The 20,992-nt window shown below is 33.3% G+C and overlaps 1 protein-coding gene and 1 long non-coding RNA gene across 3 annotated transcripts; one reads left to right on the top strand and one right to left on the bottom strand.

Annotated features, from left to right (window-relative positions):
• Positions 1-3,417: 3,417 nt before the first annotated feature.
• LOC145607965 (uncharacterized) lies at positions 3,418-9,683 on the bottom strand. The gene is made up of 5 exons (XM_081663564.1): positions 9,436-9,683; positions 9,178-9,284; positions 8,394-8,541; positions 4,102-4,296; positions 3,418-3,996 (listed from the first exon to the last, which is right to left on the bottom strand). The coding sequence occupies exons 1-5, from the start codon at positions 9,544-9,546 to the stop codon at positions 3,763-3,765; spliced, it is 795 nt and encodes a 264-aa protein (XP_081519690.1). The 5' UTR covers positions 9,547-9,683; the 3' UTR covers positions 3,418-3,762.
• Positions 9,684-14,725: 5,042 nt separating this feature from the next.
• LOC145609060 (uncharacterized) lies at positions 14,726-20,046 on the top strand. Of its 2 annotated transcripts, XR_014105973.1 has the most exons (4): positions 14,726-16,003; positions 17,362-17,606; positions 18,986-19,083; positions 19,835-20,046. It is a non-coding gene; the product is annotated as an uncharacterized LOC145609060 (long non-coding RNA). The 2 variants fall into 2 exon arrangements; XR_014105972.1 differs by lacking the exon at positions 14,726-16,003 and having other exon boundaries at positions 16,035-17,606.
• The last annotated feature ends 946 nt before the right edge of the window (positions 20,047-20,992 follow it).

The raw sequence follows: 20,992 nt of genomic DNA, 5'->3' as shown, positions 1-20,992 counted from the left end.
AACGTGCGGAAAAGTAGAGTATCTTTTCGGATTCCGTGATTAGGTGGGTGTCTGTTTCTTGAGAGTGACAGATGAGTAATGATTGGAACGTGCCTTAATAAATGGGGGAATCTCCCTATTTATAGGGTCCTTAAAAAGTTTTCCCTCCCTAGGGTTTGATAGCCTAGGGGTTAGGGCAGCGCCGTTTTTTAAGGGCCCCTTGGGATTTGGGCCTTGAAGGCCGCCATTCCCAGGGGGCTATATCTGCGCGACACATGTCATCATCTGGAAGGTCCACTTTGGCGCCCCTTCCAGTGACCCGTGTTACACTCTGATTGGGCCACTTGGTAGGGTAGAAAATACCCAAATCAACTACCATCTTGGTTTTTAAAAAAAAAACTATTGTTTCGGGTGATTTTTGGAATCACTCGGACACTGATCACGCTCTTCAGGCAAGTAGACTTGGACACCTGTAAAATGAACGAATATTCCTTTACTGGAATATTTGCCTCCGACGATCAAGTTAGTGACCGGAAACGGAAAAGCTAGAGAGAAAAAGTAGAGAGAAGTTGGAGCTATTTAGTGCTCTATGAATGTTATGTCACAATGCACCCCTCCCATCATAAATGATTGGGGTATTTCTAAGAGTGGGGATTTATGCCCCTTTAGGGTTTGTACCCTAGATTTCCGTGCCCTGGTTGGCTAAGCGATCAGGTGACAGCAAGTGTCAGATGGGGGCGTCGTTTTGCGGCATTCTTCAGTATTTTTCGAAATTTGGGACTGATATAAGAAAGACCATTTTTCTCTCATTTCATGTGCTCTTTTTTAGCCTTGACACGTGTCATCTTCCTATAGGGACACATGTCGCCCTTTAACTGGGCCACATGTCACTATGGGATTGGACCACGTGTTAGGTGTATTTTTTACCCTAAACAACTACCTTCTTTTCTTTTTTAAAATTATTTTGAGGGAATTAAAATTTTATTATTTAGTTACATATGCCATCGTTAACATATTTTTTTTAAAATAACACATTATTTTTTATTATTGTTAAATCTACCCATTAATAATTTTTTTAATTAGAGTTAAAGAGATAATATTGTGGAAAAAAAACAGAGAATCGAGCTTGATAGATTACTTATATTGCACACTCACGCACTCGTCTCTTAGCTTGTAAGAATAATGAATCAAACTTTTTCAAATATTTTGAGTGACAAAAAGAAAAATAGATAATTGCTATTAAAAAAGAGGGAGATAACCGTAACGTCATGATATGTAACTATCATTAGAGAGTTTTATAGATTGCATATTACAGATGGAAGGAAGAATGGGTGATAATAGTGTGTCTTTATTTATTGTAACTGTTGTTAAAAATAAATAAAAAAATAAAAATAAAAATAAAAAATAAATAAAAAAAAAGAGAGAGTTTTATAGAAATAGCAAGAAGCAAAAGAATAAAGGACAATCAATTATACAATTAAACTACAATTTACGTTGTTTTGAAAGTTCTTGATTTTTAATTCCTTATCATTTTCGATTTAGTTATATCAATGTGGCAATAACAATAACAATAGCAATAGAGTGTTTGAACTCTCTAAACGATTAGTAAATTTTCGATTCTAATTAATCATGGAGGTATATTATAAGTACACCTAGTGAGGTCTCGAATTCAAAGGGCAATAGTTTTTATGGGTATGTATTTTTGTCTTACACAAGGATATTATTGGCTTCTTTGCATTTTTGCACCAACATGTTTCTTGGCAACCACAACGGGAGGAAAGTCTAATTACAAAGACATGCTAACCAAAATCAACTTTTGATCATGTCTCCTAAACGTCCTCCACGTAAGAGACGACAAGATGATGAAAAAATAATAGAAATTATTTCTGAAAAGAACCATGAAAATCAAATTAATCTGGAAATGCAATATGAATTCCCAAATCTAAACAACAACCTAATCCGGAAATGCAATATGAATTCCCAAATTTTAAACAACAACCACATCGCGATGATCCTGAAACATCTACCAACATGGGGAATGTATCAAGTGATGATGGAATAAATTGGCCTTCTCAATTTCGTATGTTCATGGTTTGTCATGTGGATATTACAGAAGGCCTTATAGATGAATTAAGGGAAAATCGGAAAGATTAATTAGATAACAAACCCATCTAGGGTTGTAATGCAAGAGATCACTAGAATGATTAAAGTTACAATTACTAATTCCATTCGTATATAAGATATTAGGAGTAGTTACGAGTAGAGTTCTTCAATTGAGCTTAAAATTATGGTTGGTAAAAATCATAGGTAGGATTTAAATTATGGTTGGTTTGAAACTATGATTGGCTTGAATTCATGTCGAGTTAATATTTAGTCGGATTAAAATCGGGTCAGCTTAATATTACATTGAGTCAAAACAAATTAAGATTGAATTAGGTATTTCTTTTGGATCAATATAAAAGGGTATTTTTTGGGTCAATAAAGGGTTAGGTTGAGTTTAGGTCGAGTCATACCAGTTTGGTTTAAGTTTAAGTCGAATCAAATCGATTTCGAGTTGAGTTTAGGGTCAAATTGATGCTGGATTAAGTTTGGATCATGTTAAATTCGAATTCAAGTTGAGTTCAAGTTGTTTTCAGATCAGGATCTTAAATTTCTCTAGTCAAATCTAATCGGTTACAGTTCAAAATGGAGGGGATTTTCGAATCAGGTCAGTTTTGAGACCACTACTTGGACCCTAACTATCTATAACACCCACATGTCCTTCCACCAAGTTTCATGCATCCATGTCGCAAATCCTCAAATAAAGTTTCTCATCTGCATTACAACCTACAAGCCTCCCTTATGCATAGTTGTAATGTTATTTAGATGAAAAAAAAATAATAAATAAAATTTAAAACCACCTTGTATTCTACTCCTTACAAAGCGTTTGATATTTAGAACAGGAAAAAGAGGAAGAATAAAGATTAGGAAATTAATAGAAAGCGTTTAATATAAAGGACAGGATAGAGAGGGAGAATAAAGATAGGAAAGTAATAGGCGATAATTGTTAATCCAAGTTTGGTTTATGAGTATATATGAGAAATAAGTTGGGATATGTGACAAAATTACAAACTTTATTCAAAAAAAAAAAAAAAAAAAAAAAAAAAAAAAAATTACAAACTTATCCTCACTTTTCTCCTTATTCAATAAGGGTAATTTATTCTTTTAAACCCATTTTCTATCCCTTTCCCCCGCGAAATGGAGGGATAAAGACATAAGGCAGGTGTTTGGTGTATTATTCCTATCCCCAATAATCCCCTTCTAATACTCATCCCCCTAAACAATCACTGCAAACAAACACCTTATAGTCTGCACACGTTATAGAATAGTTAAACAAGTTCTTGTTAGTTTAGAATGGATGGTGTATAATTTTCAAACAAATATTAATATATTCAATGGATATTAACATTCAAATTTCAGCCCCAAAATCCATGTTCTCATATTATAAAAGTAATATGATAAAGGAGTTTATAACAATGCCAGAACGAAGATAGACATCAAAAACAGGGCACGGTTACAATACACGACTGTATCACTAGACAAAAAAACTCGAATACGTTTGATTTGAAAATAGATACGCATTTTCCACACTCGTAGCAAGCACGTGATACAGCTTAACATCAACTAGTAAATCACAAACAAACTGATGAGGACCTAAATTTTCTGAAGGCATCTTCAGAGAAGATCAAACATACTTTATGTACACGGCTGCTGCTGCTGCTGCTGCCTGTAGCAACTATATGCCTAATTAGCAGTTGTGATTTTGATTATGGATTGTCCATGAAGTACTGGTAGATTAGACTCACAAAAAATTTGCCACGACTCTGGCTTTTGATCTTCATTTTCAGTGAATGACTTGTATACTGACATGGTAATACTACGCGCAGCTTCTCTGGCTTCTGGAAGCCTGTCATTCAGCAGATTAGCAGCTACTTGAACCAGTGAAACCAACCCAAAGTCCTGTAAATCTTGGAAGCTCTGTAATCAAACGACATTTGTTATATTATGTCAATATTACCGGATAAGTGAAACGCAGCAAGAATAACATAACCATATCACAAACAGTACAAAATGAGATGTTACCATTCTGGATACACAATTAGATATGGATACAGCAGCTTTAGCCCTGACTTTTGGATTGGAATGGCGGGCATATTTCTGAAGATTATGAAGCAAAGGAAGAGGGGTAATAGACTGAACCATTGTTTTCAAGGTCTTTTCTGCTTCTTCACACACAAACCGCTTGTCTTGAGATGCTTTCAGCAAAAGCTGTAGCAGCTGAGGGTACATCATGGAAAATTAGCAGCAACAGAAGCAGAAGAATTATACATAAAACTAAAACAGTTTTGATAAATGAATCTCAAAATCAATAGAAAGCACCATCAAACAGATAAGATTTGCCGAAGCTCCTGTGCTGTGGCCTAGTGACATCAGTAACTAAAATGGTTTTACAAATGAATCTCAAAATTAATAGAAAGCACCATCAAACAAATAAGATTTGCCGAAGCTCTTGTGGCCTAGCGCCATCACTTCCCAATTTCTATTGGGGGGGGGGGGGGGGGGAGATTGGATCTCATTCTGGAGAAGGCTTGAGAGAAAGATGGGGTGAGGTAAAGAGGTCTCAATGGGCTGGGCTGATACCCTGAGACAAGGCAGCCCAATCTAGCCTGCATGTACCAGATCGAAAACCCAAAAAAAAAAAAAAAAAAAAATGACAAGATCCCATATCCTTTAGTTGCTGCCTATATTCTTTTTTTTGTTACAGTTTTTCAGTTGGGGCATGTGGGACAGAGTATTGAGAAAGAATCGCAAGAGCAAAAGCAGAACAAGGGACCAAATAACACTTGTATGTATGGAACTATTACTCCGATAAACTAGTAAAGGCAGTAAAAGTGTAGACATTAACGCAACCCCCTTCCCTCCTACTCTACCCCCTCAACATCTTCTAGTGCATGAAAAAAGGTCATAACAACCTCTACCGATGACGGCAAGATCCTTCAGCACAAGGATACATGCTTTAAGTGAAGCAAAAGTTAAGGGGAGAGAGATAATTAAGAATTTGGTAGAGATGACATGGATAAAAAAAGCCATCAATGAAATCCTTACTGTTGACAAGGCATATATATATATATATATATATATATATATATATATATATATATATATATATTCATCATGAGTGAGTTTTGGTATTTGCAATAAAGAAAATTTGAGTGAAAAGAAAGAGAATTGTGAGTGAAGAAGCAAATGGGAAAACAAAAGTGTGGAGAAGGTCAGTTCCAATTTATAGCCTATGCTTGCAAGCCTTGCATTGTAATTCAACCAACATTAGCCACTAAAAGCTATCTACTTTCTTTTTTGTTAATTGTTCAGTGTTCACAGTGATTCATTAAAACAAAATTGAAGGGTACGCATGCTCCCTATAAATGACATAAGTACAAAAGTACTATGTAGAATTTCCCATGAAAGAATCATTTAACGAATATCTTTACGTATTGAGAAAAGGCGTGAATATTGGTTGCTGAAATAAATCAAATTTCAAATTGCCATATCTTTTACAGAAAAGATCTGTTGGCCCAACCTAACAATTGCTCTAGTAAGTAATTGTCTCGTGGATGCAACAACTTTGTTAAAGTCCCAGAGAGATGAACCCACATTTTTGTAAAGGACACAGACTCCAGAAGAATCTTAGTGTATAAGCCTTCTGTCAATTCAGGCAATCAATAAATGAAGACATTGACTTTTGTTACCATCTGAAACTATGTGCAACAAAATGCTCCCCTCCGTGAAAATTCAAATTACACAACAAAGAAAATACCCAAATCCTAGAGGCAGGAACACAGAATAATCCTCTATTCATATTCCTCTTAATCTATATGGCTATATCACAAGCAGACAATAAAGACCACTTCTAGTGCTGGAGGCTTTAGCTAAAAAGCAATAAACCAAACGATTACAAAAAAAATAATACCGGATGACATTCATCACGAAATGCTATACGTAAAAAATTTTGTAGTATGCATGATCATGAATGCAACAGACAGAACAAATGGTACAATAGTGAGTCATCTGCGAACACAGAACAACTCTTGGTATAAAGCATCAAGACAGTTAAACACCATTAACATGTAGTATAAGCAAATAAAACCACATACAGTAACATGTATGAAAGCTCCTTGATACAATTTCATAAACAGAAACCATTAGATTTGATATTTATAAGTGTTTGTATAGTCAATTACAAAGTTGAATGTCACTCACTAGGCATCATAATCTTAAAAACTGAAAAGCCAATACTCTTATTGATTATAGATTTTTATTCCATCTTAGCTAACCAACCTATACCTGCCCCTTGTGATTTTAAATTTCTCAGAACATTCTATGATCAGTTTTCAGAACCAGTGTTCGACCATCTGACCACTTTGTTTCCATTAGGTTCAAATTATCTTAAGTTAAATGACAAATGACAAACAGATCATGCCAAGATAAGTTCAAACAGAATAGTAATTTTTTACAAACAATTAAATACAAATAATTTGTTGCCAAGATAAGTTCAAACAGAATAGTAATTTTTTACAAACAATTAAATACAAATAATTTTTTATAAACAATTTTACACACAAGAACGAGAGAGAGAGAGAGAGAGAGAGAGAGAGAGAGAGAGAGAGAGAGTTTTTCAAGCAAAAACATTTATAAAAAGTTTGTTTGAAAAATTAGTTGAATTGAACAAAGCCTATGTGTGACTGTGTGAGGGTAAAGAAATGATCTCTTATATTCTTTAAAAACTAAGGGCAAACTCGAAAATACAAACCAATTAGAAACTAGGGCAAACAAGACAAAGGGAGGAACTGATAAGCAACAACGATAATATAAATAAAAATTCAAAAGCAAGTTGACCAGACCTCAGGTTTCAAATAACACACCTAACCTAAAAATGCCTGCATATAAGAAATTAGACTTCAGTCAAACTTTCTAGGAAACATAAGAAAGTTGTACCATAAAATTATATCTTATATACTTTATATGGACTCGTAGAAAGTTATCCAATGAGAGAATAAATTTGATTGCTAAAGTATAGACTTGTTAATACACCATAGTAATAATTGTTTAAAACTACCTTAGTTCAAGAAGAATCGAAGTAACTGGTATTAGCACCCAGATAACATATTCCCATGTGCGTTTCTAAAATCTTATTCACATGTAAGATGAATTTATTAGCATCTATGCATAATAAATCCGATCTCAATCACAAGAATACCCGAGACATATCTTGAATTTTCACAAGGAAACAAAGAGTGACCAACGAGAGGGAATACTATTCATTGTAAAATAGTATAAACAATGTAGGAAGGTATCCATGTAAGAAGAGGAGAATATATTATTGTGGATACAATATAAGTCTTGTAACAAATACCCCCTCCGTCCCACAAAAAACTTCACAATTCTCTTGGGCACATAGTTTTAGGAGAAAATTGATGGTGGGTTTTGTTGAGTATAAGTGGATGGAAAATAAGGTAGTGGATCTTGTTTATTGTTTTTTTCATTAAGGTGCCAGAAAGCAGGGAGTAGCCAGGGACCATAAGGGTATGTGTGTGGGTATGCATAGTTTTTTTTACCCTTTGTATGTTTCTTATAACAACGTGAAAGGCGTGCGCTCATAGTCTAATAACTGACACTTAAACCAAGCTCTATTTAGAGCATAATATATTAGCAACAACTGCAACACATATTTTGAGAGCAACCAAATGTCCAAATCAATGTTGTTAATAACTAAACATCACTGCAATTATACAATTTTCATAGTCATCAAATATGGATCCACATACCATAGCTGAATTATCATATACTAGATAATTTCATATTTCACATGTATAACATTCTAACAATAAAAATCGACTTAGAGACAATTCATCACGCCATCTCTTTTGGCACAAGACATCATTGACTTCTGTCTCAACTCACTAGTTATTTAGTTAATTGCATAACAAAACAAACATAACTAGACAAATAAATAGATAAGGGAATCGAAAAGGCAATGATCCAATACAGGTAAGTTCATAATGTAAACAAGTTTAAACTTGAACAAACAATAGATGATTAACCAAGAGAAAAGACCAATAACATCATGGACGAGAAATAAAAACAAAGCCCCAAAAATTTTAAGTCTTTCATAAAGTTCGCGATCTTTTTTCTCCAACCACTACTTATTTATTGACCAAACTCCACTCAAATTGATCCAACATTGGAAAATTAGATCATCGAGCAAGGAATAACATGGTTAAAACATATGACAAAAAGTTGAACTCTACAAAATTCAGCCATTCTTATATATAAAGTATGCACATAGGAGCAAGAGCAAATAAACCAGGTTTTACCAAGTTGTCAAAACCACCAGAGAAATCAGGCTCCAACAACTTATCATGATACGCAACGAAGATATCAGCAGCAGCCATAATAGATGTCTTGCACAAAGCACTTCTTGGATTCTTCATAGCCTTCACCAACACCACTACAACCGGTTCCCTGAATTCCCGGAACATACATTAGCACACTATTTTTCATAGGGCTGAGCAAAACTACCCGAAAAACCAAAAACTAGAAAATCCGTTCCGTTACCGTTCCGAAAATTTGGGTACCCGATTCGATAATCATAACTGTTCGGATACCCGTTCCGATAATTTGTTATCGGGTATGGTTTTTGGGTATATTTTAAAATTAACGGCTACCCGTTTTGTTCCGATAAGCAATATTTTGTTTTTTTTTCCTACTTAAATCTATTTTTCCAACATTTAAATTCTTACTTTACTCCATAATCACTATATAATATCAATGATTAGTAATATTATTAATAATTTAATCAAGGTTATGTGATATTGTTGTTAATTAGTGTTAAAAAAATATCATAATAACTAATTTATTAACTTAATTATCACTGTTTTTTTTTTTTGAGGGAAACTTAATTATCACTGCTGGATACCTTATTAGGTACCCGATAACCGATCCAAAATCAGGATACCCGAAGTCCGGGTACCCAAACTTATCGGTTCGGTTTATGAATATCCCTTTTAGTGATAATTGTACCCGTTCCATGCTCACCATTATTTCGGAACGGATTCAGCCATTTCCAAGAACAAGTAAAATTTAAATTCAGAAACTTACAGCAATGGGAGCAAAAGAGTAGAGTGATAAATAGCCAATCTCCTAGTATCATTCAAAGATTCACAGACCTTAATCCAATCCTTCGATTCCAAACCCTCAAGTAAACCCTGCAAATTCATACACCCATTTTTAATAAAGGGTCGTTTTATTTCTTAAAAATCAGATCTATTGTTTTCAATTTTATTTCAAAATTTCCGAAACAACAATCAAATCTTATAGAATCAATGTAAATGGCAGAAAACTAGAAAGAGGGGAAACCTGAATCCGGGAATCGGGGTCAGATAAGGGCTTGAGATCTTCGGAAGAGAGGTAATCAATGGTGATTTCGACAGCAGGAGCATTTTCGTCGCAGTTGGAAGGCAACGCCATTGTTGAGAGATGAAGAATGAAAGGGAGATTTTGAGAGGAGAGTGAAAAATGGAAAGTTTGTAGAATGAATGAAATAGGTTGAAAGTGGGAATTGAAGCAGTAGTAATAGTAGTATTTGACCTTTGTAGACGGGATTTCAAATTTTGAATCCCCAATATCCAGCCATCGAGCATGCCAAGATATCTTTGTACTTTATTGTTTTGTGTTTTTAATTGTAAAATGTTGTGTGGTCCGATTGTTGTACCGGATTATTACTCTATATGTTGTTAAATAGATTTTCTCCAATGGTAAGACTCAAGTGAGTATATTTAAGAGAGAGAGTATTTTTTGTAATGTATATCAATAAATTTGTATCTAAATTTAGCAAATCCAAAAGAAAGTTGTTAAGTTTAGATACTTAACTTTTAATCTCATTTGATAAAACATGTGGGTCTTTTGTTAATATTCTAATATATTTTGTAATTTATTTAAGTTTAACCTTTTTTAATTTTTTAATTTTTAATATTACAATTTTTGATGTTAAAAAAGAAGTGGATTTGGTGGGCCATAAATTGAAAATGACATTTGTATATTTTAGAAAATCTCACCATTGAGAAATTAGACTTCATATGAGTTGCTCAATTGAAAAGTTGGTATAATATCACCATAAGGGTAAAAAAATAACTCATTTTGTATTTCAATACTCAAACTTGGGTCTCACCATTGGAGATGGTCTTAAACTTCATCGTATCTTTTTTATGTAATTAAACCTTATGATTTGTAATTGTATACATTTATTTCCATTTTTATGATGTGGTTTGATAATTGACTCAATGGTTGAGTTTATAACGTGGCGTAATAAAAGGGGTTTACGCAGCATATTTTTTTAAGAAAAACAAAGCTAATATATTAATCCAAAAAGACGAAATGTCCATAAGTACATATGGAGAAATTTCATGCGGACAATGTAATTCCAACACTTGTTCCCAACCAAACGGAGCTTAGCTAATGATAAGCGACAAAGTTGCCATCACGCATAACATGAGACCAAACAATAAACTTAAAAGAAGAACTCGAGTATAATATATCCCTAAAATCGAATCGAGGTCAGAGAAGTAAAAACTTTTGTGTGCCCCCGGTTTGCAATGAATTATTGTAAATTGGCGACGCACACACGTGCCAGCTTATTTTCGTTTTTTTAAAAAAAAAATCATAATTAAGACGCTAAAACTCATACCTCAAATTCAGAAATCCCAAAGCAACAATGGAGGAGAGAGAAAGTGAGAAAACGCGCAAATGATTACCTTGCGACGTAGATCATTAATGGAGGATTCATCATCAAACTTCAATACATCAAATTGCAATAATATGATCCTCGATTTTCTACAAAATATAGAGGCAAATTCAAACTCCGTTGTTAGGGGATTTCGACTAGAATTGCACAATCATAGAAGATCAAACACAGAATTTCGTAGATGATAACAAAGAAACTGCTCAAATTGATGATGATAACAGAGAAGCTGCTCGAGTTAATGATGATAATAGCATGTTTGGACGAGGATATATAGGGAAAGCACAAGCACGAATCAAGTTATTTAACAATAGAATGTGGCAATGCAGAATCATCCCATTCAACTAAAGGTAATCTTATACTTAAGTGATGATAATGTACCTGTTGATAGTAGTGAATGTCATGTGCATATGATGATAGCAGTGAATGTTGATAGTAGTGAATGCCATGTTCAAATTTTGTAGTGTACCTTTTGTATGCACAAATGTTACTATTTATATGCACAAATGTTACCCTTTTTATACATAAAAGTGACCCATATAAAACATAGTATTACTGTGATTGTGTTTTTCCCAAACAATGTTGTTATCCTTTGTATGCAAAAACGTTACCCTTAGTATGCACAATTGTTACCCTTTTTATGCATAAAAGGGACCCATATAAACTACAGTATTACTATGATTGTGTTTTTCCTAAAAATGTTGTTATCCTTTGTATGAAAAATTGTCACCCTTTGTATGAACAAATGTTACCCTTTTTATGCATAAAAGTAACTTGAATAAACAGAATAATAAGATGTATCTGGTTATCTGATATGTCTGTTTAAATCCCAGATGCAAATCCAATTGATGCTTTTGGTTTAGATCTTACACTACAACAAAAGGATTAATTAACAGCGCTTTTTTTTTATAAAACACAGCGTTTGTAAAGCGCTATTGAATACATGCGCTGCTAAAACAATTATAGCACTTAAGTTAAGCGCCATTAATCGTGTTCAATTTAGCAGCAGTGAATATAAAACGCTGTAAAATCAATTAAAATGGTGGGAAGGTTGATGACATTCATAATTGATTTATTTTGAATTAATCAATAGCATTTATTAGAAAGCGCTATTAAATATTTTAAATTCAAAATCTATATAATGCATTAATTATAATTATTAATAAATATGTAGCTAAACAAATCAGTACAAACTAACTAAGATCTAGATTAGAACTAAATTTAGTTTTCCAAATGAAATAAATGTCTTAAGGTCTCATAAAATACAAATAATATTAATAGTCATTTTTGGTAACACTCTCCAAGAAAGGGAAAAAATTACAGTACAATATATGTCAATTCAAATATATACATACCCTAATTAAGTCACTACAAAATTCTTAAATTAAAAATTTGTGGCCTATTACAAATTAAAATACATGGTGAATCAACCACATATTCACATGAGAAGATCGAACATGACGTGCCCATTGAGTTCGGATTTCATCAATTTGGTCTTGATCATACGTTGAGACATTGCAATCATGAAAGTACTGCAAAATATAAAATAAGACCGGACAAAAAAGAATAAATAATATAAGAATTTTGATTAACATAACAAGCATCAAATGTAGGCATATTAAGTTTAAAACAAAGAAAAGGTCATACATCTTCAAAAATTTGGGTTTGCTTATGGTCAATGATCTCTTTCATAAATCTCATAACGTAATATCCACAATCAACGCCATTATTTTGTCGTGGACACTGCATAATCATGACAAAAAAATAATCATAAATAATTTCAAAAATTGTAAAATATAACAAAAATTACAGTCATACAACATACTTGTATCTGCACCCACTTGGTGCTCATTTTAATCTTCTTTAACAATCCTTTTTCACTTCGAAAACCAAAGAGTGCTCTGCATAACAACAAAATTGCAATAATTAACCATTGCATCCTTTCAAAAAAAAAAAAAAAAAAAAAAAACCATTGCATTTCACACTTGATTATGTCACCTTGAAAATTGTATTAATTAACCTTTGCATTTTACACTTGATTTCGAGTAATAGATCGATGATGAGATGACCATTGTAGATGAAATAAAAGATGGTACACTACACTTATGTCCTTATTTATACATTTCCTACATAATTCTCCAACTCCGTACCATTTCTGCCAGAGTTGACACTACATCAGTTGCACAACTCAAGGTAATATTGTATTGTCTACACTCCTATGGTATATAATTGCACAACTCAACAAGGCATCTTCTTACCAAATTGTTCGTTAGAAAACCATTAGAAATTTAGGAGTAAACTCACATGCCAAATCTTAAGAAGCAGCATATAAGAAATTAAAACAAGAAAATGACAATGAGCTTAGAATTATACATTCAACCTAAATTATGAAAATCTGGCACTTTTTAGAGGAATTTTGCACCAATATTCATTAAAAGAATTTGAAAAAAGTCTCTAACCTGTCGACAATTGAACGCAAATCATATCCAATTCCATTTCCTGTGCCTTTGTTATTTTCATTGTGTAGAGGATCCAGAAAATATACGATGTCATTATACGGATCAATAACACACAACACCCAATGAATCCTATGCAGTAAGGGGTAACAACCAACTCTTAGTAGTTTAAATTATTCACCATGGACAAATATAATATAAAAAAATAATATACATACCCAACATTATACGGTGCTAGGAAGACCCTTCCTTTAGTTGCCTCAACTTTTAATAATGTATTCTTGATGTATTCCGAACGAGCTCTTTGATCCTCTTCAACTTTCTTTATCTCTCCCTTCTTTAATTTTGCTACGGGAGATATCCCACTTGGACATAAAAAGCCAAATAAACCCACTAAACCAAGCATTTGGTAACGGCGATGCAATAACCTACGAATTCATCATGAAAGATATATGACTAAATAGATCTTTAAAACTAAATATATCATGTAACCAACATAAACATATTTCCTTAAAAAGAAAAACAAAAAAAAAATAGTATAAAAAACAGCTAATAAACACTCACGACATGTAAATTACGATATGACAGACACCAATTTTTGCTTGGGCAAGAAATTGAAAAATCTCTTCACGGCCTATGAAGATCTCATTATTTTGACCAGGAATTCCCATGTCAATAAGGATGTGAATTTGTTCTTTCTGAGCCATCTTCAAAGTGTACTTGTGCATTATTTGAAGATCAGCTGGAAGGGTGTTCGGGAATGGGATTGTTTCAATATTATCATCCAACTTTTGTGGTTGATATTCAGATGATGCATGAAAAGGTTCATCATTTCTTAATATGGTATTCAATGGAGAAGCTTTGGTCTTCTTAGCTTTGGGATCTGAAGAACTTTTATGACCCTGTGAACACTAGTAATCCAAAGTTTTTTTTTTCAGAAAAAAAAAACAACTGTAAAAATTTTATAACCAAAAAACGCAAAGTGGCAGTCATCAAGAAATAATATTAAAAAAAATGGATTTATACCGGAACATCTGTAATAATGAGATGTGTGGGCCACAATACGATTGTGTTTATGGCATCTTTAAGGACGAATGCTTCACCATCATCGAGAGGGGCGGGCAAAGGTGTATGCTCCTCAGTTGTATAATCTATTGCAACTCGCATGTAACCCGATGGTAATGATTTATTATGTACCACAGAACCGTTGTTAACATTGTGCACCTTTCCAGTAGCTACCACTCTATAACTCGGATCTGATAAAGCTAACTGGCATGCAATTATTCCCTATATAATCCTTACCCTTTTAAGTCCCAGAATATTGGTTACTGTTTGAAATCTACAGTATAGATCCGATTTTGCCCCTGTTTTTTTTTTTGCTTTTTCTTTTTTTTTTTTCGTTTTTGCCTTTTCCTTGTTGATTGACTTCAGTCTTCAACCCTATATCCCTCATTCTTGCTTTTTCCCCTTTTCGTGCTCTACCATTCATTTCTTCCATTTGCTTTCTGTGTCCTTTGAAGCGGTCTTTCTTACTCTGATACTCTAACTCCATCTCTCCTTTCTCACTTCATTTTCTCTCTCTTCACTCTCCAGTCTCCACTGGCCTCTCCTCCCTCCATTTTTTACAGTCTTTGCAGACCCTAAACCCGAAATAGAAACATTCAGAATTGGGTGATTTTCCAGTTAGGAATCGACGCCGGCGACGGAGAATGGTGGTGGAAATGTCAATAGAAGTAATCCTGCTGATTACAATTTAATTACAATTAGCAATGGCGATCAGTGCTTCGGGATCCGAAACTCGAAAAGACCGAAACGATGATGCATCCGACCAGCAGATCATGGCTGCTAAGCAATTGAGTCTTGCGTGTTCGCCGTCGGTGCCGGATAATGAACGATTGAGTGAATTTGTGTCGCTTAAGTATTGGGTTAGTCTTGATATCCCTAATTTTATGAATGAATTGAGCTGAATTGATGGTGTTTTACTGGTAATTTAGGTATTATTAATGGCGTGTATATTTGGTTTTAATTTGTATTTCGAACAAGTAGATATATGATTTTACATTTCACGTGTGACATTTAAGCAAAGTAAAGGTTTGTTGCTGGATTTTGGGTTTTACATGGGGTAATGTTAATTGTAATGATGTTTGTCGCGTTTGTGTATCGAAAATTTCAATTAGGTTCATTTCAACTCTAGATAGCAAGTGATAAGGGACAAGCTAATGGTATTTATGATATATAGTCTGTGCAGTTAGTGAATGTATTCGAATCGAATTTTTTGCTCTTTGCAGAACTACAATGTTGTTCAATACGATGAAAAGGTAGTAGATGGGTTTTATGATGTTTATGCTATCACTTCGCATTCAGTTGAACAAGGGGAAATGCCGTTGCTTGTGGATTTCCAAGCTGTTTCAATTTCGAGCAATGTTGAATATGAAGTTGTCTTGGTGAACTGGTCTATTGATGCTCAGTTGCAGCAGCTTGAGAATAAAGTGTATGCTATATCAATAGAATGTAAGGTTCTGGAACATGGGATGTCTTTGAATGATTTGATTCAGAGTTTGGTTAATCTTGTTGTTGATAGAATGGGTGGTCCTGTTGCTAATGCTGAAGAAATCACTAAGAGGTGCGGCGAGTGAGAAGTAATCAGTTGAAAGCTTCTCTCAACACCCATTTTCTTCCTCTTGGTTGTCTTGATGTTGGGATATCATGACATCGTGGTTTGCTATTTAAGGTTTGTGGGCTTGTACCTTTATACTAGAGTCTCAATTTTCTTATGATTTTATGACACTTGGTTGCAAAATCTCTCTTTTATCTTTATTATATAATCATAACAAAGAGTCTTGATGTTTGAAATATACACAACTTTGATGATGGGATTACTAATATCACAAAGAGTCTTATGGCAAGCTGTGGACTGGGTTTTGCTTAGATGTGAATAACTAATTGGTTATCTTGTGAAAATTTTAATTGTTTTACATGCCATGTAATTTTAGTTTACTAAATTAGGTTGGCTGATGTTGATGCTGATAGTAACTACATAAGCTGTTAAAGTTTTATGTATCTTATGGATTCTACATTCAGACTAATTTCTCAGTGTAAAGCCATAATATGAAATGTTGACTTGCTACTTAGGTATCTAATCAAATGAGATATTAAGAAATCTATTATGTAGCTACCACTTCTTTATTCCTCACTTCCTCTATGGATAAATATTCTGTGATTTCACATAATTATATATGAAATGCTATATTGAAATGAACCATTTTACTAATTTTGTGATAGAAAGTCAGAGATGAATATTTGGATAAGTTTAAGTCTTGCAAAGTTGGAAAATATGTTATGGAGGGAAAAATCCTAGCCGCTGGATATTCTTGCCTTTCAACATTTTTGGCTATCCTTGTTTGCAAGGCATGGTTTGCATGACATACTAAGAAATATTTTAAAACTTTCTTGTGTTGGGGAAAAAAGCGTTTTGCCTATTAACCCCATTGAACACAAGCATGCGTATTTAGAAACTTGAGGTTGAAACTTGGGATTCTTTTGTGTTTCATTTATCTTGGTGGGAAAATTAGTTTGATCATTTGATTGTGTTAAATTTATTTTGAGCTTGAAACTTGGAGTTCTTTAGATTGACTTTCTTTTTAATAGTATGGTGATAGACAGATAAAGTGTGTGAATTCTTACAGAAACTAAACTTCAGTAGGTCCCTTTGAGTGAGGTTTTACAAGTTTAGAATATGAGAGATTTGGAAGATTGTATTTGATAGTGTCGTACAAGTTGGTTTTGTGTGGCATTTAATCTTAGAATATGGACTAATATTAAGGTTGTGAAATTGTAATGATGATTTTGAGATTCTGTTGTGGGTTTTATGTCATATAATTTTGTTTTGTTTTGGCTTTCATACGCATTGGTGTTTTGGACCTTAATGAATTGCAATTAATTAAAATTTAGAAGCTTAAGATCAATTTCAATTGCATTTTTTGCAATGAGAACTGTCTTTTCTGATGTCATTTGTTCTCATCGGATTCTTCACCTATTATTCTATCTTAAGCTCTATTCTTGCGTGATTATGAAATGTTCACTATATAGTTTATAAAGAATGGGGTTGTCTCCTTTTCCTACAAGTCTTGTACTCAGCTCATCAAGTTGGAAGATTTTCTGTCTCAACTGCCCCTGATTTGCCTTACAAGGAAATGGCCATCCACTACGAAGCTCTTATGATGGGTAAGCAGCAGAAGATGTCCCATTTGATGACGGTTCAGCAACAAGAAAGCTTAATCAACTTCTATGTCCAGCATGCTGATCTCGAACCAAATAGGGCTACTCCTTCACATGTAAGGCATTTATTAAAATTCTTTTAGCTTTGAGGTTTCAATTGTTGCAATGTTTCATACATGCATCTATGAAGAAATTTTTGATATGGCATAATTGTCCTACAAACAGTTCGAACACAAACAATTTGAGACCCTAAAAAGGAACTGGCTAACAAGAAGGGAAGGAGGGATGATCCATTATTATACTGTTAAACACTTAAATTATTTGGCTACTCAGAACAATTTGTCATCTTAGAATGGGAATAAGGCTATTTTTGGTGTTAAATTTGGCAATCCGAGTGAGAAGTGTTTTTTCTTATTCCGAGTTGAAAAATATTGCAGAAAGGAAATCCTTTTGAATATGATAACTTAATGGCTCCTGCAATCAAATACCTCTATCCTGCCTTGTTTTCTAGATACACTTAATTTTGTCATCTATAATTGGCTGGCTATATGAAGAGCTATATAAATACAAGTAACAGTTAAACCGAACTCTACTTCTGATGATTGACTATTAAAGATCAATATTGTCCCTGCTGGGTACAACCTGATCATAATCTTTTATAAGGCACAATATGAAAATGCTAGCAATACACATGTGATGAACGGGGTAGTTTGTTATAGCTTGGAGTATTGTCTTCCCAAAAAAAGTTTCTCTTGTCACTGCTGAATACAAGCTTCCCACATCAAGCCCTTGTGACAACTTCTTGAAAGCTGCTAGATGTTGATTATCAATACATTAGAGGTAGCCGAAATGTTTTAGGGGAGCAATATATATGTAGTTTCTGGAATTGATATTGACGTCTTGGTGTGTCTCACATGGCAGGCGTTTTGTGCACGAAGTAGCTAAAGATTCTATTAGCTACTCATGAAGCAACTTAAATAGTTATATAGTCAGTCCTAGATTCCAAAAATTCATTGTATTCATTAATTAATTTTATATTAATTATTATGTTAGGTTATCTAATTTTGTTCCAGTCAGATAAGGCAAATAGGTTGTATCTTCTTGAATTTTTTTGAGTCAAGGTTGATTTCAATTACAGGTTTACAGTTTCATACTTTCATTTGTATCTGCTAAAAGTTTTCGCATTGTATAAAAGAAACATTTTTCTAAAAATCATCTTATTAGTGTTGACATCAAATTTGTATACATATTATGTCATTATGAATAGAACTTACTGTAAATTTGCTGAGCATTGAAGAAAAAGCCTTTTTCTTTTTTGCCATGTATTTTGATCTTTATGTATAAGCAAGATTGATTCTAAAAGTAGTAAATTAGTATTTAAAAATTATAGCTAAGTCGATAGACCAAGATCGGAGATGACGCCGGCTAATGATTTTGATGCATATTCTTTACTGTTTTTTTTAGCTACATCAAGTGACTTGATGTCTTTTCACAGGTTTGTGCTAATGCGTTGAGTTCTTGAAAGAGTTTATGATGATGGACTACAGTGGTATCTTTTGCAGTTAGTCCTGGCCCTTCATTTTGAGCACTCAGGTAGATCACGCCTATTTCATTTCCTTAATTAAACATTGACAAGAGATTCAGCCTATGAAAAATTAAATAAAATGAATAATTGAAATCTGTGAGTAATTTATGTTTGTATGAATTTTTTTTTAAGAAGATTGTTATAATTTAATCTGTTCTTTTTCATCATTTTTTTTTCAGATTAATATTTTAGTCTACTCTCGAAATTGAAAGGCTTGTTTCCAATTTTTTTTTCTTTCTAGCTTTAGGGTTTTTGAATACGGGTTTTTGATTTGAAATTCTGAGTTTTTACCCTCTTTGATTCTATCTTCGTCCCTATATTTTGTAATTAATTTGGGGGCTATGTCATTTATTTACTCCTTTTATTATTGGGCTTAGAAAGTTAGTTTAGCTGTATTGCGCTGATTATCTATTTTCGCTATTGCTCTCTTGGAGTTTGAAACTAGCATGCTTCATGTCCAGTCTTTTCCGTTAATCCAAGTAAGTGTCAGGTTAATTTGCTTAATTTGCAATGTTCCTGTTAAATTATTTAACAAAGTGGCACTCTGATAAGCTCTATTCTCTGATTTTAGTTGACAATTGCTTCTGTTTGGTTTTCTTCAAATTAATGGTCTTAACTTGACAATTGCTTCTGTTTGGTTTTCTTCAAATTAATGGTCTTAACTTGCTCCAAAATCTGACTATGGTCTATATACTGAAAGGGAGGTGTAAGAAGTTACATGCTTCTAATTAGTGATTGTTTTGGGCTGAAATTTTGCAGGATGGACTTTGTTCATCTAATCTAGCCTGTGACCAAGTAAGTACTTGATCGGTTGATTCCCTTGCTATGGTGGCTCAACAAACACCAGTTCTCTTCGGAAGCTCTTCATAGGTGTGATATGCAATGTCAACATCGTCCTATTGAGTTTGTCAAAGAGTTATGCTACATTTTGTTTGTAAATATTTCTTAATCAATTGAATTCATGCAACTACTCTAATATGTGTTCCTTCTTTTTTTTTTTCTTTCTATATTGATTGCTTAGTTGTTACAAGCAATAAATTGCTTTTTAAAATTACACATGACATGAAAATCCCATAGTTAATTACAATAATAATATTGCGTGCTTCTATTTCTTAGGGCCTCTCTATAATTTGTCTATGTTGCCTATTAAGTTTTTTTAATGTAAATGTATTAACTACTATAACAAAAGAAAGTGAATACCGGGTGTAATTTAAAGAACTAATACGTAATTACTACATTTTAATGTGAATGCCTCCATTTTAGTCATCCAAACCTTGGAAGTGGTACTCATGAATCAAATTTTTTCCTTTGTTCATCTTGTGCTTTACGATGTTATGAGTCTTTTAGTTCATAACATTTTGACTAAAAAGAGATTATGGATTGATTTGCTTTATTTCTTTAACCTTTACAATTAACATGCTTTAAGATGTCAGATGTGTGTAGTTTAATTTGAGGCAATTTGGGTATTTGAGATTGTATGATAGCAATTTGTGTGTATATGAAGGCTATTAGCTTAATTGGTAAAGCATTATGCTATCGTGCATAAGATGTGGGTTCAACACCTACATAGCCTAGATAAAGATTGTTTATGATGTGATTTGGTAATTGCTTATTATAATTGGACCCTATTATGTATTCACATATAATTAATAGTTTTATTTTATTTGTAAGAAAAAGTAGAATTAGGAAGGTAAACCTAAAGGAAATTGATGGTAAAAGTGAGGTAATTTCGAAAACCTAATGAAAAGGGAAATTCCGTAGGTAGTAAGAGTGTTGGTATGCAATTTAAGGAGAAAAGTACCCGAAGGGTGGGGGTAGAATATTGTAGTCGATTTGTAATAATACAAGAATAATAAGATAGACAATCATGATTGTAAAGTCATATGAAGAGGGTATATCAAGTGGAAATTGGTTATA

This window comes from Chenopodium album, chromosome 23, assembly GCF_948465745.1.
Source record: "Chenopodium album chromosome 23, dcCheAlbu1.1, whole genome shotgun sequence".
Lineage (NCBI taxonomy): Eukaryota > Viridiplantae > Streptophyta > Magnoliopsida > Caryophyllales > Amaranthaceae > Chenopodium > Chenopodium album.
Note: the sequence above shows the minus strand (reverse complement) of the source record. Positions and strands in the feature narration are given on the sequence as shown.

Bases quoted from the DNA above. Each gene is read 5' to 3' on its own strand.
- LOC145607965 (XM_081663564.1), bottom strand. From the start codon at position 9,546: ATGGCGTTGCCTTCCAACTGCGACGAAAATGCTCCTGCTGTCGAAATC. The intron at 8,542-9,177 runs GTAAGTTTCTGA...CCGGGAATTCAG, and splicing joins ACTCTTTTGCTCCCATTGCT to GGAACCGGTTGTAGTGGTGT. The intron at 4,297-8,393 runs GTAAAACCTGGT...ATGTACCCTCAG, and splicing joins CTGGTGGTTTTGACAACTTG to CTGCTACAGCTTTTGCTGAA.